Genomic DNA, 27,200 nt, shown 5'->3' with positions numbered 1-27,200 from the left:
AGGAGGTTGCACATACACATCATGGCTTGTAACCCATAATGGATTTTTCCTCCAGAAACTTGTCCAATCCCCTTTTAAAGGCATCCAGGCCAGATGCCCTCACCACATCATGCGGCAAGGAGTTCCACAGACCGACCACACGCTGAGTAAAGAAATATTTTCTTTTGTCTGTCCTAACTCTCCCAACACTCAATTTTAGTGGAGGTCCCCTGGTTCTGGTGTTATGTGAGAGTGTAAAGAGCATCTCTCTATCCACTCTATCCTTCCCATGCATAATTTTGTATGTCTCAATCATGTCCGCCCTCAGGCGTCTCTTTTCTAGGCTGAAGAGGCCCAAACGCCATAGCCTTTCCTCATAAGGAAGGTGCCTCAGCCCTGTAATCATCTGCCCAGTAAGTTGAATAGCATCTTAATCAATTGGCCCTTAATCAATTGGCGTGAAGCAGAACCTTGTCACTTGAGGCAAGCTCCTGCGCCCCTCCAAACAAGCACAATCCAGCGGGTCACATTGCTGCCTTCCCCCATCCCTTCCCAAAAAGGGGTGGAAAAATATATATCGTATGGGGGGGTCACCACCAGTAGTTAAGTTGAGAAATTAACATGTGATGGCCCAATCCTATCCAACTTTCCAGCACTGGTGCATTTGCAATACAGCTCCAGGGTAAGGGAACAAATGTTCCCATAACTTGAGGGGGCTTCTGTGACTACCTTCCCACCACAGGATGCAGTGCATGCCTCATTGCCACTGTTGCACCAGCACTGGAAAATTGGATAGGATTGCTCCTCGAGGAGCGTCCAGAAGTCGAGCGCCTCCAAGCCGAATCCTGTGCATGTCTACTCTGAAGTCAGTTCCATTGTGTTCAGGTAAGTGGGCATAGGATTGCAGCCTCCCTCCAGCTTGCAGACAGGCGAAGAGACACCCGAGTGCTGCTTGGGTCAGGAGGAGCAGCCAAGCCCAAGCTGGGACTGTGAGGCCTGTCAGGCTGCAATCCTATGCTTGTCTACTCAGAAGTCACATTGTATTAAATGGGTCTTACTCCTATGTAAGTGCGGATGGCTTGCAGCCCAGTCCAATGCACGTCTACTCAGAAGTAAGTTCCATTATAGTCAATGGGGCTTACTCCCAGGTAAGTGGACAGCACTGGACTGTAAGTCGGAACATTGCGCCGACAGGAAAGAAGCTTGCACTTGCAAATGCTGGACGTATGTATGTATGAATGTAGAGAAGCCACTGCGCATGCGCCAAGGAAGCCCCGGCAGAAGCTCCTTCGCTGACGCAAGACGGAAGACCCTTGCGGAGATGCGCGAGCCGTGCCGCGCATGCGCAGTCGAGGAGCCGCAGTCATGCAGCCGAGTTCGAGGTTCCCGCAGTCAATAGGCGAGGGCGGAGGTGAGGCACGGCGCGTGCGTCGACCTTCCGTGCGGGCGGGGGAGGCGAGAGAGTTCAAGGGGCTGGTGGCGGGCGGCAGTGCGCCTGCGCGGGCCGCGAGGTCGGGGCGGGGCTAGGAGGGGGTCGCGCTCCCGAGGCTCCGGGGCGGTTGCCAGGGCGACGGCGATACAACATGGCGCGCTGACACGGCGCGACTCTGCGGTGGGGAGGGGGCTTGGAACCTCAGGGGGACCTCCCACCCCCTCCCCGCTGCCTACTAGGACGGGTCCGCGGGAAACGCGAACGGAGATGAACAGTAAGGGAGCGGCGGCCGCTAAGCACGGGGGGAGGCGCTGGGCCTCCCCCCCAGCACGGACAGGGAGGCCTACCTCCCAGGGAGGGTTTCTGGAGATCAAGGCAATATGACTGGACCTGGTTCTTTCCCTCCCACTCAGCACGAACCAGGGGAAGCCACTAGAGCTGAACTTTGCAACTCCCTGCCACAGGATATAGTAGTAGATAGAGGGATTTTTCTTCCCTCGCGCAACACCAGAACCAGGGGACAACCGCTCAGATTGAGTGTCTGTGGAACTCCCTGCCTCAGGATATGATGCTAGATAGAGTGGTTGGAGAGATGTTCTTTTCCCTCTCGCACAACACCAGAACCAGGGGACATCCGCTCAGATTGAGTGTCTGTGGAACTTCCTGCCACAGTTATGGTGCTGATAGAGTGGTTAGAGAGATGTTCTTTTCCCTCTCGCACAACACCAGAACCAGGGACATCTGCTCAGATTGCGTGTCTGTGAAACTCCCTGTCACAGTTATGGTGCTAGATAGAGTGGCTGGAGAGATGTTCTTTCCCCTCACACACAACACCAGAGCCAGGGGACATCTACTCAGACTGAGTGTCTGTGGAACTCCCTGCCACAGGATTTGGTGCTAGAGTGGTTGGAGAGATGTTCTTTTCCCTTTCGCACAACACCAGAGCCAGGGGACATCCACTCAGATTGAGTGTCTGTGGAACTCCCTGCCTCAGGATATGGTGCTAGATAGAGTGATTCGAGAGACGTTCTTTTCCCTCTCGCACAACACCAGAACCAGGGGACATCTGCTCAAATTGAGTGTCTATGAAACTCCCTGCCACAGGATATGGTGCTAGAGTGGTTGGAGAGATGTTCTTTTCCCTCTCACACAACACCAGAACCAGGGGACATCCACTCAAATTGAGTGTCTGTGGAACTCCCTGCCACAGAGTATGGTGCTAGATAGTGTTTAGAGAGCTTTTCCCTCACACCAGAACTGGGGACATCCACTCAAATTGAGTGTCTATGGAACTCCCTGTCACAAGATGTTGTGCTAGACAGAGTGGTTAGAGAGCTTCTCCTTCTCACATAACACCAGAACCAGGGAACTCCTTGCCACAGGTTATGGTGGAAGATAGAGGTTCTTCTCCCTCTCACTCAACACCAAAACCAGGGGACATCCACTCAAGTTGTGTGAGCCACGGCGCGGGACATCCACTCAAATTGAGTGTCTGTGGAACTCCTTGCCACAGGTTCCGTTGGAACCAAAAACATATTTTGAATTCTGAATCTTACTGAATTCAGTGGCGTTTATTGTTTAACAGTGCAATTCTGGACACACTTTCCTTTGAGCAAGCACCATTCAGCAGAGTAGGATTTACATCTGACTTAACTGTGTGGGATTGTACTGTCTGACAATGAACCATGATAGATATTAAAACCTCCAGTTCTAACCTCCTTAATCCTTTCTAGTTATAAGAATTCCACATGATGTTCTAGCTCCAGCAAGTGTGGCAAAAATGGACTTCACTCCAACAAAACCAGAAAACTTTTTTTCTCCTGTAACTTGTTTGCACTGTGTCTATGGCTGGCTGTTTAGTAAACATAAAAGAGCTCATTAGTATTACAAGAATGGCTCTGCCTCCGCCAGGGAAGTCTGGTTAGTACAGTCTGGTTAGTACTCTAATGTTGCATATTTAAGGCCAGCTCAAACACTAACATGGTCTGCATTTAATACATATAATAAACACCCCTGGCTGTGCCTAGTGTCCCCTGGAAGGCAAAAACTCACTTCAGAGTACTTAAGAGTTCAGAGATATTGCATCTAGAATGAGCATGGAATGACTGGAATGCTCATCATAGGATGAGGATCCTATGAGTGAAGACTACTCAGTGTAACAGCTTTATCTGACTACTGCAGAATTTAAATGAAGGGCTTCTTTTTTTCCCTTTAGTTGCAAATAAGCCAGATGGCCTGGGCAAACTTGCATTGGTTAGACGGTGAGTAGGGCTTGTGGAGCTGAAACTGCCATGCTGTTGCTCTGACAGCTACAATGGCTGCCCATTCTGAGCCAAGGTGTTGACCTTTAAAGCCCTATATGACTTAGAACAAAGATACCTCAAAGATCACCTTTCCTCATATAATCCTGCATGTCCCCTATGATCATCAGATAGGGCCCTGCTTAGGATACCGCTGCCATCTGAAGCCAAGGGGATGGCAGCAAAGTGTAGGGCCTGTTTTTCCACATCCTTGGAACTCACAATCAGAAAACTTGAATTTAAATGAAGGGCTTTTTTCTCCTCCAAATTTCTGTTTCTTGTTTGTTTCAAATTCAGAAGTCTGTTTGTGTAACAAAACAACAGTTTCATTTCATAAACTACTACAGAGGAAGATCTCAATTTAGAAAATATCATGTAGAACATGGCTTAAGAATCTAACACTCCATTAATCAATGAAAAGCCTCTAGGAATTGTTTCACCATCTGACAGTCTCAACCAACATTTAGCTTCTCGAATAACTGTCAGTAATAAGAGCTGTACTTGCAGAAGCTTTCTGTTAAATGCTTTGATGTAGAAAGATAATAGGAGAATTGGTTAGACAAGCTCTGTTTGTCAGATTTCTGAATAGGAATGGGTGCACCATGTGAATTCATAAGCAAATATTATGATGAATGTATCTTCTGAAGTAGAATTTGATTGAGGTTGTTGTAAGTATGTTCACCATGCTATGTATACTAAAATCTAGATTTTTTTTAAAATTTTGACCTTTTCTAGAATACAAAACAATTAGTAAGATTGGTGAGGGAACATTTTCTGATGTTCTGAAGATACAGAGTTTAAAAGATGGACAATATTATGCTTGTAAACAAATGAAACAGCATTTTGAAAGGTAGGTACAGCTGTCCCAACAAAAGTGTTTTTTTAAGTTAACTGAGATGTAAATGCTTTGTATGATAGTATGCATAATATTGTATAATATAATTACCGTAGATACTCTTATAATATATAATATATATATATTATATATATTATATATAATTAATAATATATAAATATTATATATAATATTTATATTATATATATATATATATATATATATATATATATATATATATATATATAATATAAATATATATTATAATATACCGTAGATACCGTAGATTTCAAGGTATAGTACTTGAAATTTTTGCCAAGTAATCAAGCTCCAATTATCACTTCACCTTATCTCCGGGTCAGTCAGAGGGCAGAGCCTTTCAACTCTGAACAGTTTCATTTCTCAACTCTGAAAAGTTTCCTCAGCTCAGGCAGGCACCTTGCAGGCACCTCCCTAGTTGCTATAGGGAGGTGCCTGCTATCACCTCCCAGTGATTTTCCTGGGACATTTCAGCGAAAGTTAACCTTTTATTCTCCTTCCTTCTGCTGCAGCCTGGTTCTGCTTTGCAAATGCTTGCAAAGCAGTTCTGTTTTTTGAAACACCAGGATGGGATCCTCTTTCCCAGTGCACCATTACTTAAGAATAACACCCATGGAAAGCAGTGGGTCTACTTCTGAGTAAAAAGGGTTGCAAATATCTCATCTCTCTGCTGTAAATTGAATTGCACACTCTAAGTTATGTGTTACTGGTTGTATGTTGTATGTAGAACTTCTGGCTTAACACACCAGACACCTTAAAGGTTCTCCTGCAGTGGTTCCCAACCTTTTTCACTTGCATATCCCTTGGCAGCCCATTTCCATAAGTTGTACCCTTCATATTAGCAAAATGTTTCTCATTAATAATACAAGCCTTCATCTCCTCCATATGAAAGCCCAGACTTCATGTATTCATCACATATTTTCTCTTTTCATCTGTTTGAAGAACAGAAGACTGCCTTTGCACTGTTTTGCACCAGAAGTGTGCTGAGAAATTCTGATTGGTCACTTTCCATCTTATGTTTCAGTTTTTTTACTGTGCTGGTTTTCAATCACTGGTTCATAGGTGAATTGATGACCAAATTGATGACTATTGGTGGGGCTTTCACAGCCAACTAGCTACCTCCCTTCCTGCCTTACCAGTCCTTACAAGCCATTCCTGCCTTGCAAGACATTCTGGAGCAGGACCTGCCTTTTTCTACCATTATTTCATTCTTTTTCAAGTACCCCTAAAGGTCCTGTTGAGTGTCCCTGGGAGTACATGAATACCATGTTGGGAAACACTGTTTTACTGGTATGTTGTTTACAGTGCACTTACTCTGATAGTGTTTACAAAAAGGTAGTGAAGACCAGAATTTAAAAAGAATGAAAATGTATCTTATGATCTTTTACTATGCTTTTAATAAATTAGAGACTACAGTTCTTAGGTAACAGTTAGTGGTGGGTTATTTTTCAGGATCTGACCTCGAGTAACATCAGACAAAATTATAGTCAGACACTCCCCTAAGTTTTACCCCAACTTATCCGAGGGTCTTAGAAAATTCCATGATTGTTGGCTCAAAACCTGCCCTCGACTTATCTGTGGGGTTGACTTACAGGCGGGTATCTGCGGTGCATTATGCGCTAATGTAATACAGGTCCAACCTTGTTATACATGGATTTTTTTATACACAGATTTGACTCAGCTCTAATGGCCCCTACAAATGAGAAGGAATGTGCTGATCCCTGGAGAAGGGGAAAAATGCACTCCTTTGAAATGCTTTTCTTACTGTTGTAGAGATTTTTATCTCAACAGGATGAGAAGGGCCCTTTAAATTAAAGGAAAACAGTCCTTTACAATAGTTAGAGAAAGGGCAGCCAGCTGACCAGCCATCAATCATTCTCTCTCCAAGCGACCCCCCTCCCTTTGAACAGCTGAACCTGGTGAGAGACTGATTATTGGATTGTCCTCTTAATTACTCTATCTTAACATCACAAAGGACAGCAAGGCTGTTTTAAAATCACCAACAAAAGGACTTTGTTTTTTAAATTGATTTGCTGTAGTTCGATTTTTGTCATCCACCTGAGTTCTGGGAAAGGAACCCTCAGGAATAATGAGACTCCACCTGTATAATTAATTATAATAAGAACATAAGAATATAATTATAATATATTGTATATATTGTATATTATAATTTTGATTTTAAAATGAATTCTGAATTTTAAAAAATGAATACAAACCCTGTGGGTGTCTGATTAGAGGAAGACCCTTGAAATCATGATCACAACCACTTCTGGTTTCGCAAATGCAAAACCAGTAGAGGTCACAATCATGATTTAGAGCAGCCATTTTCAACCACTGTGCCTTGGCACACTGGTGTACCACAAATGGTTCCCAGGTATGCTACGGGAATTTGGGAGAGGGTCTTTCATCAATATGACCATTGGGAGATGTGAGCCCCCATTGACAGCACACTGTGCCTTGTCAGTGATCAAAAAGCTGATGGTGTGCATTGACTATTTTAGTGCCTTGCTAATGTGCCACAAGATGAAAAAGGTTGAAAATCACTGATTTAGAGGGTCTCCACAGTGTGGGGAGCCCTGTGAAGGCTGGTGCAGTGGCTCCCTGCACCCCCAGAAGGCTATTGCAGGCTCTGGTAAGTGGCAGCAAGCTCCTACGCTCCTCTAAAGCAGCACAATCCAGCAGGTCACATCCAGCAGGCACACATGCGCCACCGCATACACAGAGTGGCTCAAATTTTCCCTGAGAGTTTTAGAATCTCTGCTCTATTGAGACCCACCTAGCTTTATGAGGCTACAAAAAAATTTACCAGCCACTCAAGCCCCTGTTTTTACCCTTTTTCACTGTGGTGGGGGGGGGGGGAAGGGCACCACCTTCTGGAGCATTTATTAAGCTCCATGTTCATTTGATTGGGACAATTCTGGTGGTCTTGCATTCCCCTTAGCCTAGCCTTCAATAAGATTTAAGGCACAATTGCCTACTCGTGAGTAAATGTGCCGATTTGCTTCCATTTCGCTTTCTATTCTCAAGACATTTTCCTTGTCCATGAAAGGGTCTTTGATAGTTTGTTAGGCCTGCATTCCTTGGATCAGGACCATGTTTGTAATGTTACTTTCCCCTCAGCCCACCCTGTGAAGTGGACCAAGACATGTTTGCCTGCTTGTGAGTAAACACATGTGGTGCTCCTCTTGGTTTCCAAAGGACTCCATACATTTGCCTTGTCAACTATTGGCTTGTCAGTTTTGTGATCCATGAAAAATCAGGTCCCAACCCACAGTTTGGGAACCACTGCACTACCCTGTTAGGGAACTTTTTACCAGCCACGGACCTCTGCAGCCCCGCGCCTGGGGCAAGGCTCTGCGATGGCACCCCCTTGCGGGCTATCGCCGTTCCCCTGCACAGAAATCTCCCCCACTCACCAGATGCTCACAGAGTCTCGTGCAACCTCCTCCCACACCAGGGAAACCTCTGTGAGGTTCCCCAGCGCTATAAACTTTGTTTCCAGCAAACCAGAAGCACAGTTTCCGCCCCGTCGGGAGCCTCAGAGAGGCTTCTGCGGTCCTATCGGCCAGCGCCTGGGGCATTTGCCGCCGGGAGGTCTATGGCAGGCACACAACTGCTTTATACAGTCATTTAGTTAATTGACTTTTTTTTCTGTAATCTGCTATGTGAACTTTTTTGTTGAAAAGTGGTATGTAAATACTGTTTATACAGCATTACAGACTGTAGTCAAAAAAAGAAAACTGTGAAAAATCCCAGTGCACACATGCAAGCATACTCATACAGCTTGCAGGGTTTTTAAATTACCATTTATGGTCTGGTTCACATCACTGAAGAAAGCATGGTTTTGTTGGTCACAAACAAAAGTTGAATCCCTCTCCTTGGGTCAATTGTGGCGCTATGATGTTTCAATCCTGACTCATTTGATGGCTGTGTGCCTTGAGTGAAGCTGGAAAATGTAATTTAACTCTGACTTACAAATCAAGATATTAAGCTACAGTTTAAAGTTGGTTTTACTTCCCAATTTGTAAACCAGAGTTAAATTGCATAGTTTCCAGTTTTGCATGAGTGAAGGTTTAACAGAGCCAGGATCCATGTAAGAAGGGAGTGTGCAGACTTAGTTCACGTTCCCACTTAAACCATTGTTTGATTGTGTGACCCTAGGCAGTGCCTCTTGGGAGAGCAGGGGGCAACTTAGTCAAAATTACAACCTAAATGTTGTACTCTAACTTTCACTTTTTGAACTGTATTTCAGTATTGACCATGTGAACAACCTGAGAGAAATACAAGCACTGAGGCGACTGAATCCACACCCAAATATCCTTAAGTTGCATGAAGTGGTTTTGTGAGTGCTGCAAAATTTTTACCACACTAGTAAAGAATACTCAAGTTAAGAATCAAGATGTGTCTAATCACCATTAAATTTGTCAGACCATTTTAATCAAAGACTTGAGGCAACAGCCTTTTATTTTCCCTGCTGAATGATGAGGCTCTGTCTTCTCTTATACCTCTTTTTCCCAGGGTGATAATAAACTTACTTTTGGAAAGTGGTAAAGCTAGAACTAGATCTTGTTAGTGGTATTTCAGTACATTTCATTGATATGATTACTGGGAATCTGTTTATAAATCCATACACTGACTTTGTTCCATCTTCATTAGTAGTTTTCAGTTGTGTATTTATAATGCCAAAATGTCAACACCAAAGAGGCAACAAAAATGCCATTTGGAACTTAAAAATGGAAGTAATTAAAGACCATTGCATCTGTTATGTTGGTGACCATCTTATGCTACCTGACAAGTAAGGCCTATGTGTGTTCCACTATTTAAAAAACAAAACAGTGTTTTGTCTTCATTAATGTATTCTCCCATCATGACATAACCCTACAAATTACTCATGAATTCAGAACTTTTGCCAAAGACTTAAATTCCTTTTATAGTTATGTGCAAGAGTTCACCAGCTCTGTCTACAATTTTGACACTTCACTGATCCTGAAGTGATGACTCTGAAGAATAGCTATAAAACAATTTATACACTCCAAAAAGAACATTAGAGCAAACTGTCATATCACTGGTTCTTTATTGCCAAAAGGAGACTAATGCCAAAATGAGACTTTATTGCCAAAAGGAGACTGAAATCTTTTATAGTCCAAGCCAAATTGGTTTCCCTGTGAAGATCATAGCTCAATGGAAACGTTTGTGCTTGGAATACCAAAGGTCCCATGTTCAATTTCAGGCATTCAGTTAAAGGTTCTCAGATAACGGGGCTGGGAAAGATTTTGGAGAATCTTTGACATTTCCAGAAAATCAGTGTGTGTGTGTGTGTGTGTGTGTGTGTGTGTGTGTGTGTGTTCTGGTTCCAGCTAAAAGATCAGTATCTCCACATGAGCCCGTTTTTCATTTTTAATGTACTTGGAGACAAAGACGGGGTTTGACTCCTGCGTGAAGAGTTGTCTTGTATTTTTCTTGTATTTACAGTACAATGTGAAATTTTATTTTACGTTAATGTAAATACTTATAAAAGCAGATCTTTAAAGCACTGAAATACTAATACTACCATAAGAAATCTAGACTTTCTGCACATGGAAGACTTGAATTACCTCCCATCCCACCAGTGGCATCGCTAGAGGGTTGCGGTTCTCACCAGGTGAAGTGCATAGGGGTGGGTGACACCAATACTGGCCCAAATTTTTAAATCTTGGTATTTTCAAATAATACCATCATGTTGTGTATCATTTGATGCAGAATGCAATGAAACAAACTGAGTTGAAATCTTTATTCAATCAAAAGTTATAACCAGAAAACCAGCACAGGTGGGGTAATGGTGTTATCACCATGCCCACTGCCTGGGTCATTGCCCTGCCCACTGCCTGGGAGAAGTCCATCATGGACACACTGGCCTCCCATACCAGGTGAAGCAAACCCTAGTGACACCACTGCATCCCACAAATAAGTCTATAAATTATTTTTCTCTTCCAAGGGTACCTTGCTTCCACTTAGTTAAAATAAACCAAACTTTTTTTTTAGCGACAAGAAAGCTGGCGCTGTTGCACTAATATGTGAACTTATGGACATGAACATTTATGAACTGATCAAGGGTATGTAGATTATACCAAGACAGGTAAAAAGCCATTTATTTATTTAGCGGTTTGGATACCACATTCATCTATGCAAAAACCAGGCTCATGTTTGGTAACTGAAAAATGTTAAGTAGATGTGAGAAACTTGAACATTGATGTTATTATCCCTGTGGATGCAGAAAAACTAAGTGGGAATATATCCCTTTTTGCAAATCCATGTACTTTTCAGCCCAGTATCTGAAGGCAGAGAAATATTTGAGAATACAGAGATGTCTCTATAGTTAACAGATGCTGATGGAAAACACCTGCCTGACAGTGCAAAGGAGTGAGAGAGAGCTTCAGCACAGAACTCTGACATGGAAATAAGGCCTTAGGGATGGACCTCAACAAGTGGGAAACCCTGGCCTCTGAGCGGCCCGCTTGGAGGCAGGCTGTGCAGCATGGCCTTTCCCAGTTTGAAGAGACACTTTGCCAACAGTCTGAGGCTAAGAGGCAAAGAAGGAAGGCCCATAGCCAGGGAGACAGACCAGGGACAGACTGCACTTGCTCCCGGTGTGGAAGGGATTGTCACTCCCGGATTGGCCTTTTCAGCCACACTAGATGCTGTGCCAGAACCACCTTTCAGAGCGCGATACCATAGTCTTTCGAGACTGAAGGTTGCCAATACAAGGTGCTGTAATGCATTTGAAGCTGGTGCTGTTTACAAACCATGATTAAACCAGAGTTTAATTTTAGTTTTACATCCTAGTTTAATTATGGTTTATAAACCAAATCAGTGGCTGAGCAAGCCATGGAGCACTTAAGGGGAAGAAAGAACTTATCTGCTGGAGAGAGTTAGAAACCTCATTCATGACTGAACAAAACAATTTGTTCAACTGTCTAAACTGGTCCAATTAAATCATTGTCAAATGTGTTATTAGGATTCCTGCTGTAGTATAGTGGTCCCTCGTTAACCACAGGGGATATGTTCCAAAACTCCCTGCAGATACAGAATTCCACCAAATGTGGGGGGGGGACCCTGCCAGCAAACTGGAAATGCCTTTCAGAAGAGTCTGGGAGGTCTTCTGAGGTGTGGGAAAGCCTTGTATGAACATCCTTTGTATCCATTTTTAATGTGTGCATTGTTTTGCCAAATTCCTGTTCTAAACTTGGCCTAGAGAACTTATGCCCACTTCAAGCTAATTAGCCGCCCCCCCCCGGCCCAAGCATAGCTAGATCAAGCAGCATATAAACTTATTGCTGAACCCCAGCACCATCAGAAAGGTGGCTTGCCTGTAGGGCTGCAGGGTCTCTCCTAGTTCTCCAAGCAGCAGTTCTTCTAGGAATAGCAGTACCACCTCAGTTCTCTACCATTCAGTAGTCTGTTTAATCTGCTAGCTAGTCCATAAATCGGTGTGCCAGTTTTAGCTAATCCATCAGTGTGCCAGTTTGTTGTCCATCCAGTTAGAGCAACCATTTTCAACCACTGTGCCATGGCATACTGGTGTGCCGTGAATGGTCTGCAGGTGTGCCACGAGAGTTTGGGGAGGGTCATTTGTTAGTAGGGCTAGTGGGGATGTGAGTTCCCCTCCACTAGCACAGTGTGCCTTGTTAATTGTCAAAAAACTGATGGTGTGCCTTGACAATTTTAGTACCTTATCAGTGTGCCGTGAGACAAAAAAGGTTGAAAATCACTGGTTCATGAGTGATTAGCTGGTTCATGAGTCAGTTAACCAGACAGTCAGTCCAATAAGCTTGTAAGTCCCCTCATCCCTCCTCCTCTCTCCAACCACAACCTCTCCATTCTCAGGTACTGCTTATATCCTGTAATGACCTGGCTGCCTCTAGTGATTGCAGCTATGCAGCAAACTCACCTGCTCACCGAGTTAAAACCAAGGTTCTAACTCGGTGAGCAGGTGAGTTTGCTGCATAGCTCACCGAGTTAGAACCTTGGGGTTAAACCTTGGTTCCCTGGCTGATCTTGAGCCAAGGGGCCACTGCTAGCACCACACCCTATCTTGGGGGGGGCTCTTTCCCCTATGTGCATACATTGTAAATAGCATGGCAAAACATCTTCTTATAAGTCTTCTATGACAGGCCCAAAGCAGAATTTTCTCTTGCATTTGACACTTGAAAAAATTCCAAACTACAACTCTACAACAACATGGTGTGGTTTTAAGAATTTTTTTTTAGATGACACTGTATTAGCAGACAACTCACATACATAAAATTTAAAAAGATAAACCATGTTGATTGTCAACATTTGAAAGCAATAATTTGAATGAAATAATTTTCTAATAGCAACAGGTGCTCAGCAACAACTTTGACTAACAAAATATATTGGGTCAGTCATCTAGAAAGCATGTATTGGAAAAGATTTAAACTGTTGCATTTTCTGAAAGATTGGAATGCTGATACTTATGTGAATATTTTGAAAGTGCCTGCTGAAATGGTAACAGTATTATGGCAGGATCTGTGGCACATTTTAATATAGGATATCTTAGCAACCAAGCCATGGCTACTAAGTAATATACAAGTGTGCACCGCTTAACAACTGTTTGTTTAATGATGGACCACATATACGATGGTGGTCAAAGCACAATAAAGATGCTCTTAAGGCAATCGCATCTTTCATAGCCTGTAGCAGAGTGTCTGTTTACACAGCAGAGAGACTCCTAAAAAGAGGCAATCTATCTCTAGTAGCCTATACAGCCAGCTAGTGTATGGCATGGAGTGTCTGTTTACACAACAAAGGCAATATATTAGACTGAATGTTCACTTAATGACCTAATCGCATAATAACAAGGATAGGAGACTGTATCCCGGTTGTTATGTGGTGCACACCCATATATTCATTTATGGCTCATTTTCATGTAGATGCTTAAAGGTCCTGCACCTGTTTTTCTTCCTTTTAAAACACTGAGGGTGAAGTTCTGCATGCCCTAGAAGGAGTCAGTGTACAATATGCAATTCAGTGTACCATTTAAAAAAAATTAACTGAGGATCATTTTAATTGCCCTAGGACCAAACATGTAAAAATCAAATACTATACTATATATAGTTAAATCTCTGGGTACATTCACACCGATCCCCTCAAACAACTGTAGTTTTTTCCCCTCCAACAGTACTGTTGTTTTTTCTCCAACTTTACTGCTAAAGTACTGTATTGTCCACACTACCAGTTCATTACTTTTGTTCATTTCAGCATGTCTGCAAGTACTTGAGCAAGAAGCAAACTACTGCTGTATGAGGGGATAGAAGCAAATACTTAGATAAAGTGATAGTTTACTGGATTTTAGACCCTGAAAAAGACTTTTTTTCCTCTGTTTCTCTATAATATATACAGTATCCCAGATTCATTCTAGTTAAGCAGAAGTCTTCTCCTTTCTGTCCTGTTATTTCTGACAGCCTTTTTTAGGAGGGTCCACCCTCTGACAGCCTCTTTTCTGACAAGCTTTTTTAGGGGTCCACCAACTGTTGACCCCATTGAGGGAAATAGGACACATGAAGAAGCTACATGGTAGTCATAAATAGGAAATTGCTGCTTCCTATAGATTTGTCAAGACTGGGCTGGATATTACATTTGCCACAGAGATCAACATATTCCCTAGCAGTTGCTGAATTTGCCATGTGAGTTCTCTGTGTCAGTGGTAATTCTGTAAGATCTGGAACTGCTTCAACAATTTCTTATTTAGACTGGCTTTTGGGGAACACACACTAAAACTGAAGACTTTATTTATTTATTCACAAATGTATTCCCTGCTTTATCTCCCTAACGGGCATTCAAAGCAGATTGGAAATTTAAAATCTTTTTTTAGTAGTATGATACAAATGTTATCTGGATATTTGATTTTTAAAACTCGTGCTAGCTCTTCTTCTCCCCCAGACTCAAACCCTATCCAGACTTTTGGGTTGGATAGATAATAAAAGTAAAATTGCATGCCCCTGCAGAACAAGAAAAACATCTGAGGGTTCGAGACTTAAAATAGCAAATGCAAAAGCTATTAGAATGTCTAACATGCTCCACGAGATTGCAAACACATTTTTCTGAAGACTCTTTGGGGGAGAGAGTTTTCCTGCTGCCAGAGTTGGCAGCTCTTCTGAAGGTTACCTTCTCACATGAGGAAATAGTTAGGGCTTGCTCCTGAGTGACCTCTGCTTGTCGTAGAGCCAGTGCAGTTCCCTGTTCTCTTGAGGAGCTGCAGGCAATGAAATGGCTTGATAGACCACTTACTCAAACATGGGTTGGAGCTTATATTAGAGCCCACTCTGTGGTGGTGACAGCAGCAAAGGTGGCTTTTTTCTCCATCTGTATTGCATCTGTGAAGAACTATCCAACTGAGTTTTTCCAGATTGTCCAGGGCTTGCTTCACTGGTTCCCCAGGGTGTTAAAAGGACAGCTCAGTTACTTGCTGTGACCAGTTTGCTAGACACTTTGCAGATAAAATCACCTACACCCATCATGACTTGCACTCCACCTTGACAGAGTCTGTTGATGTCCCATGGTGTTTTTTGGTCTTGTTATTTTGGAGTCTTTTCATTTTGTACAATCTGAGGACATGGACATGGATCCTTTGGAATGTGAAGCCTTCTGCCCACCTGCTTAACCCTTGCCTGGTTTGCCTTATTCAGTCTGCTTGGGGCAGAGACTGGCTGAGTGGTCAGGAAGGGTGATTAATTCCATCTGTGAGGGAGAGATTGCCAGCGGTATTGAAGCTTGTTATGGTTCACCCTCTTAGAAATAAATCCTCCTTGCACCTCACTACATTGAATAATTACCAGCCTGTCTCAAACCTCTTGTTTCTGGGCAATTGATAGAGCAGGTGGTGGCATCTCAGATTCAGCAGAACCTAGATGAAATGGATTATATGGAGCTCTTTCAATCTGATTTTAGATCAGGCTTCAGGACATGAATTACATTGGTTGTCCTGGTGGATGATCTGTGTCATGGCCTGGGTAGGGATATGTGTCCCTTTTGGTCTTGCTGGATCTCACAGACTTCCAGTGCTATTGAAGGTAGTCTCCTTCTGGGTTGGTTGGCTGGGTAGGGATTTGGAAATACCACTTTGCGATGGTTCCAGTCCTCTCTGGCTACTAGATTCCAGAAGGTGTTGGGGGATATCTGGAGTTTGGGGTTTCAGTGTCACCAATAGCTCTCTGAGTCATATCAGTGAGGGTGTTGAAATCCTGGAGCAGTGTCTGGAGACAGTTGGAGACTAGATGAGGGTTCATAAACTGAAATTAAATCCAATAAATCCTCCTGGTTCAGAGAACTACAACTCAAGTGCTAGATTGTCAACCTGTCCTGAATGGGGTTGTGCTGTCTCTGCAAGAGAAGGTTTGGAGCTTGGGGGTCCTTGATCGTCAACTGCTCTTGTGTTGCAGGGTGATATTGGTGGCCGGGCGGGGGAGGCTTTACCTAGTTTAGGCTGGTGTGCTAGCTGCATCTATACTTGGTCAGTCAGACCTGACCATGCAGGTCTATGCTGTAGTGACATCAAAGAGTCAGCTATTGTAACATGCTGTATGTGTGGCTGCCTTTCAAAGCTATCTGGAAATTGCAATTAGTGCATTATGTGGCACCCATGTGGTCTCAAGAGCTCCTGCAGCTATACAGGCTATCATTTTGTTTCCAGATACAACTAAAGCTGCTAGTTTAGACCTTCAAAGAAAGCTCTTTGCTGCTTGGGACTGGGGTTTCTGAGGGATCATTTTCTTCTGTATGAACCTGCTTGTCCCCCAAAGTCACTGGGGTGGCCCTTCTTAGAGTCCTACCTTTGACTGAGGCTAGATTGAGGACAACAAGGTGATGGACCTTCTGTATGGTAACACTGATACTACAGAATTCCCTCCAAATTGAATTGATCTGTGCCTTCCCCGTTGACCTTTTGGCAGAGATTAAAAACTATTTTTATTCCTGTTAGCTTTCCCACCATAGTTTCTGATTTTAGTAACCTGCTCTGCCTTTTTTGTGGGTTTTCTATGCTCGTTGCTTTTTGGGGGGGGGGGGGTGATTTGTTTTTTGTATTTTAATTGATGTTTATAAGCTGCTTTGGGCACCTCTGATGCTCTGTTTTAACTGTGATATTGTTTAACTGTGACTAGGAGCCAATCTTGGGAGTCCACACTCCCTCCTCCCCCAACTTCCTGGGAGCAAGTATGCATGCTGGCCTCATCATGATTCAAAGAAGTGTCAGCACCAATCTTGACCACAGTTAACTAGAACTCTGTAAAGTTAGAGTCACTGATTCTCTTAACTGCAGTTAAAGCAGAACAGGAGAACATGGTCCCAACAGGTGTGGGAAGAGGCATGCATTCCTGGGGCTCACTTTTGATCTTTTAACCATGTTTGAACCGGTGTTGCATTTGCACCAATCAAATGTGTATCGGTGCTCTACCAATATGGAAAACATAAATGCACAAACACTATCTTTCATAGGTAGTTTGTCTCATAAGTGATATTAAAATACAGCTGACAGAAGTGAATGTAAACTATTCCATCTTCAAAGTTAATTGTACAAAACTGTACAACACTTTCATTTGACTGTTCCACATTCTAGGGAGGAAAAAACCATTGCCTGAGAGAAGAATAATGAGTTACATGTACCAGCTATGCAAGTCTCTTGATCACATGCACAGGTGGGATAGATTCTTTGTAAACCTAATACTTGGCTGTTTAATTGGGCTGGGATTCAAAGGCTCACATGCATGCATCTAGATGTCTTTTCTCCTGTGTAGAGTGGTTGTTGATTTTTCCTTCTGGGAGCACGTGCCATGCTGAATGCCATTCTAAGATCCAAGGATGTTTTTTCAGGAGGAGTGCAAGGAGTTATGTTGAGAAAGGGGGATGGATGAACTGAGTGATCTCAATATGCAGAAGGCTTCTTGGATCCCAGCCTGTTGTACAAACACTCACCCACCTGTCAATTCTTCTTTTGATGCAGGAATGGAATATTTCACAGAGATGTGAAACCAGAAAACATATTAATAAAGGTAAGAACAATTTAGTAATACTGTAGCAAACATAATGAGGCTTCCATTTGAAAGCACTCTTAAGAACAATTTCAGTATTATTGGGATTATTCATAAGAACATAAGAACAGCCCCACTGTATCAGGCCATAGGCCCATCTAGTCCAGCTTCCTGTATCTCACAGCGGCCCACCAAATGCCCCAGGGAGCACACAAGAGATAAGAGACCTGCATCCTGGTGCCCTCCCTTGCATCTGGCATTCTGATACATAGCCCATACTGATACATAGCCCATTTCTAAAATCAGGAGGTTGCACATACACATCATGGCTTGTAACCCGTAATGGATTTTTCCTTTTCTAATGATCCCAAGCATAGAATTGGCCTTCTTCACTGCCGCCGCACAGTGGGTCGACACTTTCATCAACTTGTCCACCACCACCCCAAGATCTCTTTCCTGATCTGTCAGACAGCTCAGAACCCATTAGCCTATATGTGAAGTTTTGATTTTTTTGCCCCAATGTGCATGACTTTACACTTACTGACATTGAAATGCACCTGCCATTTTGCTGCCCATTCTGCCAGTTTGGAGAGATCCTTCTGGAGCTCCTCACAATCACATCTGGTCTTCAACACTCGGAAAAGTTTGGTGTCTTCTGCAAACTTTGCCACCTTACTGCTCACCCTTGTCTCCAGGTCATTTATGAAGAGGTTGAAAAGCACCGGTCCCAGGACAGATCTTTGGGGCACACCGCTTTTCACCTCTCTCCATTGTGAAAATTGCCCATTGACACCCACTCTCTGTTTCCTGGTCTTCAACCAGCAAGAGGACCTGTCCTCTAATTCCCTGACTGTGGAGTTTTTTCAGTAGCCTTTGGTGAGGGACCCTTTGGTGAGGGATTCATTCCTCTAGGATCTGATTTAGAAGCATATCTTACTCCTATGGATAATAAAGGCATTACATTTTTTCTTCCTAATGTCAGGTGCTCCCTTGGGTTGAGCAATAGTATTTTCTGACTGGTGAATGACTATTTTCTCTCACTATTGGTAAATAGGAGCAAATTGGTCTTTTTGACCCAAGTTTCAGATGTACAGACTTGTTTTTGACTGTAGAATGTTACCTTCTTGAACATATGTCTCCAAACTATGGCTCACAGGCCAAATCCTGCTTGTGAGGATTCCCCATCCAGCCCGCAGGAATGCTCTAGCCTTCTGGGAATCTCTGGCCTGCAGAGAAGCCCGGCCCTGCAAAAGCAAGGCTTGCAGAGCTCTCAGAAGACTTGCAGAGCTCTACAAGAATCACGTAGGGCAAGCCCTGCATCCAGCAACTTAGGGGAGGTGATGTGTAGCGACCAGCAGCCTGCTGAGAAGGAGGAGGACCTGGGCTGCACATGGAGGCAGCATCTATCCTGGGACTCCTACTATGCAACCTGCAAGGTATTGCAGTTCAGGCTGGAGGAGAGGGGTTGGGTGGAGAGCCACGTATGCCTGGGTTCATTTGCTTTTATTGCCCCCTCTGTTTGAAAACAGTTTTAGATTCCCCGCTCTGTCTGCTTTTTGACCCTCATTTATTTGCCTCTGTAGTTCTGGTCACTGAGGTAGGGTGGTGAGTGGAAATAAATTGGAATTCCCTGCTCTCTGTTTTTGCCTCTCACATTTGTCTCTAATGTATTTGTTTAAATTTTAAATTTACATTTCCAGCCCTTGACATCATGCCAGTTATATGATGCTGCCCTTGTGCCGAAAAGTTTAGAGACCCCTGTTCTAGAATGCTCAAACCTATAAGCATTTTCCAGGGTCCACAGACACTGTCTATACAATTACTATGGACTGGTATTCTTGGCACCAAACTTTAATCAATGGACTGGATTTTCTCTCCTTTCTCAAAATGGGCTGAACAACGAGTGCTTAGGTTCAAGCTTCAAGAGATTAGTTTTAGAAATATTTTACAAATGTGTTCTTGTTTGAATTGCACAACTGTCTTATTGCAGCAAGATCTTTTGAAACTGGGAGACTTTGGATCCTGTAGGAGTGTACATTCCAAACAGCCATTCACAGAATATATCTCTACACGCTGGTACAGGGCACCTGAATGTCTTCTTACAGATGGCTATTATAGTTACAAAATGGATATGTGGAGCGCTGGCTGTGTGTTCTACGAAATTGCAAGGTACATGGTTCAGAAAGGACTTGATGGACTGGGGAAATGTTTAGGGTAGGTTTATGCACATGGTGTAGTTGAGGGGTGTCAAGCATAAGGCCCGTGAGCCAAATATGACTCTTGGGAGCAATTTGTCTGGCTCCTGTTATAATTGGGCTCTCTCATATCTTGAAAAAATGAACAAGATTTGCACATTTTCTCTTCTGTCATTTGCAGGTAATGAATTTGTAAGTGAGAACAAAGTGCTTTATTTCTGGCCATCATTCTGCTTAATGATGTCACTTCTGGCCCTCAGCAGGCACCATGAGTGGTAATTGCGGCCCTCTAGAAACGAGTTTGACATCCCTGGTATAGTCAATCCTGGGTCATGGAATTGCACAGCAGTCAGTAAATAATATTGGGGCAGACAGACCTGTAGTCCAACACAGTAAGGCAGCTTCATATGTTTGACTTTTCTTCAGTAAACAGTATGTCCAGCATAGAAATCATGTTCTTGTCCAGCACTGAAATCCACTTTTGGAACCCAAGGGAATTTGAGAGATAGCACGTGGTAGCCCCTAGTCAAAAAAGCCTGGCCATCATCTGGAGGCATGCAATATGGTCACCTGGTGTGGGTCTGGTCAGTGCCTGGATTGGAAACTATTGGAGATTTCCATTTTATGGCACCTTGAAGTCCATGGAAGACAGAATATAAATTCAGTAGTCCTAATGTTCATGCTTGATGGAGCTCACAGTATTGTGGACTTGAAATAACAAGTGCTTCCTCACTGGCTAAAACACACAGTGCAGGTATGGTCTGATTTACAGTCCAAAATAACTCACTTTCTTATGCTGAAGTAGTTTCTATAGTACTTTTTCATTTCTGGGAAAAGTACTGAGGAAAAAAACAAGGAACCTCATGGGAAGGGGTACTAACCACAGCATTTTCATCATCTACTGCAGCAGTTCTGAAATTTTTTACTGCAGTGACCCATTCTGGGGCACAACATAGCCCAAAATGCCTTGTGGGTTCCGGGTTGCACTGACCCTGCAGCCCACCCAAAATTGGGTCGTGACTCAGTTTGAAAACTGGTGTTCTAGGCCTTTATTACCTAAGTGTTCAAATTATTCAGACTTTGTGGGAAAGCGTATGAAGTGTTATCCATCTTCTATCCCAAATTCATTACAGAAACATCATTAATTCCAGGGGAACTGGCAGCACAATCCAATGCATGTCTCAGAGATTAATGGGACTTACTTCCAGTAGCATGTATGAGTTAGCACAGGGGTTTTGTTTATTTATTTAAAACATTTATGCCCTGCCTTCCCAAAGCTCAGGGCAGCTGACAAAACTTAATATGTGAAACACTCAAACTTTCTCAAGGTTCTCAGACTACTTACCTTGGGGACCCACTGTTCATCTATGGTGGATCCAGAACCCACTGATGCCAATACTGCCAATTCGGTTCCTCGTTTTGTTTCTAGTTTCCACCCACTCTTCCCTGGATCTAATGAATTGGACCAAATAGCGAAGATCCATGACATTATAGGTACGCCTCCTAAGAAGATTCTTAATAAGTTCAAGCAGTAAGTACTTTTTGAGATATAATTTCACTGTACTTGTACTTTAATTCACATATATTACAACCATAATTAAGTGGGCCTAAAATAACTTATCTGTGAAAAAAATACTTATGGTTTATATCAAGAATCCATAGTTTACTAGTTTATAGCTAAACCACAGACAAGTTTAGGATTAAAATGTATTATGGCATGAACCAATTTCAGATTTCATGCACCAAATAGTATATATAGAATTGTAACCTTCAACTGTAGACTGAGTGTGGAAGTAACTTTCAGTTGCTTAGCAGAGACATATGCATCTATTTTACACCTCATTCCACTCTCCACAAATACACCATAGCATTCTCTTCTCTTTATTACTGTGGTATTTCAAATTTGAGTACCTCTTCTATGGTAGATCTCAAGAGTCCCTGACAACTGTTAAAATGTTGAGCTAGGAGGTGTCTAGTTGAGAGCTTGACTCTATTCCACTTAACTCTATAGGTGGCCCTAAGCAAGCTATTTTCTCTCAACTTCACAAAACATAGGGAAATTCACCTACCTTATAGATCTAGTATAAGGATTACTAAAATAACTATGGTAAGTCTAACATTCAGCAGTGGTATATAAGAATTAAGGATTTTTTATGATAAGATTTTATTGCTGTTGGAGATTGTCTAAAACAAATCAAGCTTTACAGATTTTTTTAAAGTTAGATTCATCTTTGCTCTCTATTTGCACACAATGCATCTTTGAATATAAGAGACATTAGGCTAGAATTTGCTGTAGCTAGAATAGGAGCGTTCTGAGTGCAATACAGACATCAGTTCTGGCAGTTTCCCTTTCCATTTTGTCCAAAACCTTCACAGTTCTAGAGGTCTTTATCTTGCAAAACCTTTTCAAACCCTGCTGATTAGTCTACTATTAGTATTTATAGGGTGCTTTTCCACCCTAATTTTGAGCCATTCAAGTGGCTTCCAATACAAGATGCAAACAATAAAAACCACCAAAAACTGCAGATAGATAACTGCAGAAGCAGCTGTAAACTCAGGACATAACAGGGCAGGTCTCAAACAATTACCTTGGGTCAGATGACTAGCAAAATAAAAAGGCTTTGACAAAATACTGTACTAGGGAGTCTGCAGTGTGATAGTCATGCAAGTTTCTGGTGACTTGGGGGAAGGTATTTCACAGTCTAGGTGCCACTGCCAAGACAGCCATGTCACAAGCTCCCAAACTTGTTAGTGTTGGAACAAGAAATTATAGGCTCTGATTAGCAGAAGCAGAGCCTCAGAGTGCTGAGGGGGCTGAACTAGATGACCTCCAAGGTTCATCAACTTTTAACATTCTGTGATCTCAATAGACAAGCAGGCTTATATCAGGCCTTCTCAAACTGGGGCATTGCAATGCCCCAGCCTGCGGGCCTTGGCCATGCCCCCTTAAGGGGCGGGGGCAGCCTGCAGGCAGGGAGGAGGCAGCAGCACGATCTCCAGGATCGCGCCGCTCAGGGGGAGGGGGCTGCAGGGGCTTGGGTACACGTACCCAAGCCCCTGCAGCCTCCCATCTCCACATCTACTTTCACTACTCCGCATCTACTGCACTCCGCATCTACTTTCACTGCTGCAGGGAGCACTGCTGCAGGTCGCGCCGGGCTCCCCGCACCCTGGGAGGCTGCAGGGGCTTGGGTACGTGTACCCAAGCCCCTGCAGCCCCCCTGAGTGACGCGATCCTGGGGATCGCACTGCTGCCTTCCCCCACCTCTGCTGCCTCCCCCCTCCTATCCATGCAAGAACTTAGCGGCTCTCAAACTCTTCCAGAGAGTTTGAGAACCACTGGCTTATATGATTGGGTTTCCATTTTCTGTGAATCAGCTGTGAGACACCTTTTCATAAACTTCACAGGAGGATTTCTTTATTTCTGCCAAGGCTGCAGCACCTTTATTATGTGCAACAGTTGCTGACAGGGAGTTGCGGGCAGGAGGTCTGGTCTAGAGGGGCAGGAGGTCTGGTCTAGAGGGTAGAGCCTCCATTTGCCTGAAGATTAACATCCACAAGGTCGCCAGTTCGAGGCCACCGGCACCGTGCGACCTTGAAGCAGCCGGCAAGCTGCAGCTGAGCTGTTCCATCTGCTCGGAGCGTGGGAGGATGGAGGCCAGAATGTTAAAACCAGATCGGAGTGTAACATCTTGAATGTGGTGGTTCTTGAAAGAGAGAACCTTCTTTCAATTTGTAAAAATCCCTGCGTGGATTTAATAAGCCTGCCTGTGTAAACCGCCTTGAATAAAGTCTTGAATAAAGACCAAGAAAGGCGGTATATAAATACTGTATATTATTATTATATATATTAATCCAGCCTGGCTCTTAATTTCTTCCATGATTGCTTATTGCCACTCAGATTGCTTATTTTAGCAGGGAATATATACTGTGGCAGTTTTCCTATCCTATACACTTGGGGCATGGGATGTTGTAAACATGCAGTGCTTCCCATTCTTTGGGAGAGAGATTCAGGAGTCAAATACGAGCAAGTTGCAGCTTTATCAACAGAGCTTTACTTATACAGGTTTATAGAGCTTTATCTCTAAAGGTGTCCTGTTCCTCCCCCCCCCCCCAAAAAAAAAACCTACTAACATTCAGAAACTGTTTATGGGATTGAATTTTTATTTCACTGGCTTAAATGCAGATCAAGAGCAATGAACTTTGATTTTCCCATCAAAAAGGGGAAAGGAATCTCTCCTCTTATGCCTAATGTGTCCAACAAGAGCTTGACACTTATGTATGCAATGATACAGTATGATCCTGATGAAAGAATTGGTGCCCATGAAGCGCTGCAACACCCTTACTTCAGAGAGTTGAGGTAAGCAGATGTTCTTAATGTAGCTTGACTATGAACCAAACACAAAGGTGGAGGCAGAAGTTTGTCTCCAACCTGTCAGCCTCAGATTAACACTGATCAATGGGCTCTACTGTTAAGCCCACAGTGTCACAGTGAGAACCTGGGTGAAATGGCAATCTCTGCATTTTAAGTCATTACTTAGACTAAGTGCGAATTCAAAGTTCCTGTGGTGGTTTGACTTTCCCCATCCGTGCTACTTAATTTCATATTCGGGGTTTTTTTCTGGCTTTACACTGAACAGGTTGACAGAGAAACAAGCTTTGAGCACGCGCAGGAAAATGAGATTAGCAGAAAACCTATTAGAAAGGGACTCTATCGGCTTGCGGCGTATTTCAAAGGAGGATCAAAGGCAGGTAATCTTAAATCAAAGACAAAGTAATAAGCTAATTTAAATAGTGCTACTTTGACTTGCTAACAAAACAACCCAGTGTCAAACTGGTTGAGTTGTCTAATTCCTGAAAGGCAAGACTTTTCAAGATTCTCATATCAAAAAGATTCTAAGCTCCAGTATGGATTTGTGCTGAATCCAGATACTGTCACTGTAAAGAAGGTATGCAAGTTCGGAATGACTTTTCAGATATATACTGTATGCCACAATTGCAGGTTGCAATATAGCACATTAACCCACTTTCAGGCACAGTATATGGGACTCTGAGGATCTTTCATTTGTGATTCTATGAGGGTCTACATATGATGATATGCTGGAATGGGTTATCTGTGTTACTTTTATGTGAATGATCCTGTGCAATTGAGGCCACAGTAGTCCTCTTCAGATATTCTGGAACTGTGGAGCTGCCAGTTTTGCAGTGGCCAGGTGTGTCAGCAAGTCGCACAGCTTGCACCGTGCCACAATGTTTTTATGAAACAACAAATGCTGTGCTTCTCAAGAGAGCCTTACCCAATTAGGGATGCTATTTCTCTTTTACATGCACCTTTATTGGGTTGGTTACTGTCCCCTCTACAGTTGCTCTCCCACTAATCCAAAAATGTAGAAGGACCCGCTCAAGTGAAAACTTCTTCCCAACTGCATATCCAGATGTCTTTCTCATTCTTGCACACACACAGCTGCCACGAAAAACTATGTGGGTGGAAGTCTTTACATTTACTTCGACCTATAAGGCTAAAGCTATTAAGGTGTGGACCTTGGGCCACAAGACCATGCAAAAGGAGGTCATGGTTGAGAGTTTTAAAAAACAAATTTAAACCTTCAGCAAGATGACTGCTCTGAGAAAACTATATTTTTATTTCAAAAGAATTTTCTTAGGAGAGCCCAGGAGAATCCTCTGGGACATCATGGACCTCCCTATGCAGTAGCCTTGCCAAAACTGACTGTTCCTGCGGTAAACAACTTGGCTTCTTACTCTAACCCTACATTTCAGTCAGTTTTTACCTTACCAGCAACCAACGGACAAGTCCAAGTGTTGCAGCCTGTGACATATTTTGGGACATACTGCAAGGTAATTCTGCCTTGCTTATTTGATTACATACATTTTATACAGGTAGATTACAACCCATTTTAACTTCTGTTGTCTCATCAACAGTCTGAAAAACAGAAAGAATTTAAATCTCCTGTGAAACAGTACCATTTGCCTGCTCTAGAAAGACGAGGTGGAGGATATTGATGGACTTGACTTCTTGTGCGCTCCGTGTTATCAAAAGGTACAACAACAGTGCCTTATCTCTTATCTTAAATGCTGCAACAAGATGCTACAATAATTTGTACCTTTGGTACTTGATTCCTTTTTAAAAATTATCCACATAAGCTTCATTTTCATTGCTCAGAATGCACTTTATGATTTTTTTTAAAAAAATAGATCCCAATATACAAGAACACTGTATTCTCTTAAGTGGATCATATACTTGTTCAATTGTGCTACACTGGTAGAATGAAATTTGTTCATGTTTTATATTAAATGCTAAATAGTACTTATTTATAATGTGTTAAAACTAAAGTTGTATTTTTGTATGTGTCACTGTAGATACATAATCAAAGTCAACTTTGATGGTCATGTGGTAGTTTCAGAACTTGACTCTTAATCCAGAAGATATTATGTTATACCCAGTTTAAGTGTAATATTGTGGATTTGTTTTCTGAAATTACGTATGTAATTTGCAGATATATTTCTGCATGCGTTGTTCAGGAGGATGATATTGGCATTGCTCTCTCTCTCTCAAAGATTTTCCTGTAGTGTCAGTGGCCATACAAGTTGGCTATTTCATAGTTGATGTACAATTTACATCAACATAATTCTTTGACAAGAACTCATGTCAAAGAACACAGTTTTGTATATAGCAGGAACCAATACTATTTGGCAGTATATTATACTTTGGAAGATTCTTCTCTGCAAGGACAACAAAAACTTTAAAAATTAGTCTCAGAATTATTAGTTAAAATTACATGGCCTTTTCACAACTGCTGTACAAGATGGACTATGGCAAGATACTATCAAGGTTAACTGCATCTACCTTTGCAAAAAATAAATCTTCCATAGCAAAATCTCTCTGTAAAAGAAACGTCTGTGCACTTCTAAGTTTTAGAAAGGTATGACATAAAGCTCTTTTCACAGCAGTAAAATTAATGAGCTTGTTTGATCTTACAAGCTACATACACAACTTATCACCAAGAAGAGCACTAGATTTCCAAACCAAATTAGAAGTGAAAACCTTTCAAGAAATATTTAGGAATAGCCACGTGCCCGTTTTGTTTCTGAGCCCCTGTGGTTGTGTGAAACTGCAGGTATAGCTGAATGCCTCCCCCCAGGGCTGAGGGGAGCAGAGTTCTACTCACCTATGGAGGGGACAAACATGGGGGGGGCCTACAGACCCGATCCATGATTGCGGGAGGGGGGGGGCCTTGTACTATAGTTATGAATAAGCAGCAACAGTCTACAGTTACTGTGTGACACATGGTACAAAATAGATAGGACCTTACCTTTTAAAGTTTGCAGTGGAGGCTGCATAAGTAATTTTCCCCAGAAAAGGCACAGCCACCTTCA

At 42.8% G+C, this 27,200-nt stretch overlaps 1 protein-coding gene across 6 annotated transcripts; it reads left to right on the top strand.

Annotated features, from left to right (window-relative positions):
* The first annotated feature begins 1,505 nt into the window (after positions 1-1,505).
* Positions 1,506-26,831, top strand: MOK (MOK protein kinase). Of its 6 annotated transcripts, none has more exons than XM_066612273.1 (12): positions 1,506-1,685; positions 4,447-4,561; positions 8,838-8,927; positions 10,607-10,677; positions 17,199-17,277; positions 17,583-17,631; positions 19,601-19,779; positions 21,235-21,336; positions 23,992-24,165; positions 24,446-24,557; positions 25,458-25,544; positions 25,746-26,831. In XM_066612273.1, exons 1-12 carry the CDS (start codon positions 1,679-1,681, stop codon positions 25,824-25,826), a joined length of 1,146 nt encoding a protein of 381 aa, XP_066468370.1. In that variant the 5' UTR covers positions 1,506-1,678; the 3' UTR covers positions 25,827-26,831. The 6 variants fall into 6 exon arrangements, with proteins under 6 accessions (XP_066468370.1, XP_066468368.1, XP_066468373.1 ...); XM_066612271.1 differs by having other exon boundaries at positions 25,458-25,661; XM_066612276.1 differs by having other exon boundaries at positions 24,446-24,553; positions 25,746-25,830.
* The last annotated feature ends 369 nt before the right edge of the window (positions 26,832-27,200 follow it).

This window comes from Tiliqua scincoides, chromosome 1 (assembly GCF_035046505.1).
Source record: "Tiliqua scincoides isolate rTilSci1 chromosome 1, rTilSci1.hap2, whole genome shotgun sequence".
Classification (NCBI taxonomy): domain Eukaryota; kingdom Metazoa; phylum Chordata; class Lepidosauria; order Squamata; family Scincidae; genus Tiliqua; species Tiliqua scincoides.
Note: the sequence above shows the minus strand (reverse complement) of the source record. Positions and strands in the feature narration are given on the sequence as shown.

What these genes read in the sequence shown, in the direction of transcription:
- MOK (XM_066612271.1), top strand. An exon ending in GTGTTCTACGAAATTGCAAG is followed by an intron (nt 19,780 to 21,234) that starts GTACATGGTTCA and finishes TTTTGTTTCTAG; the next exon opens with TTTCCACCCACTCTTCCCTG. An exon ending in ATTTTGGGACATACTGCAAG is followed by an intron (nt 25,662 to 25,745) that starts GTAATTCTGCCT and finishes TCTCATCAACAG; the next exon opens with TCTGAAAAACAGAAAGAATT.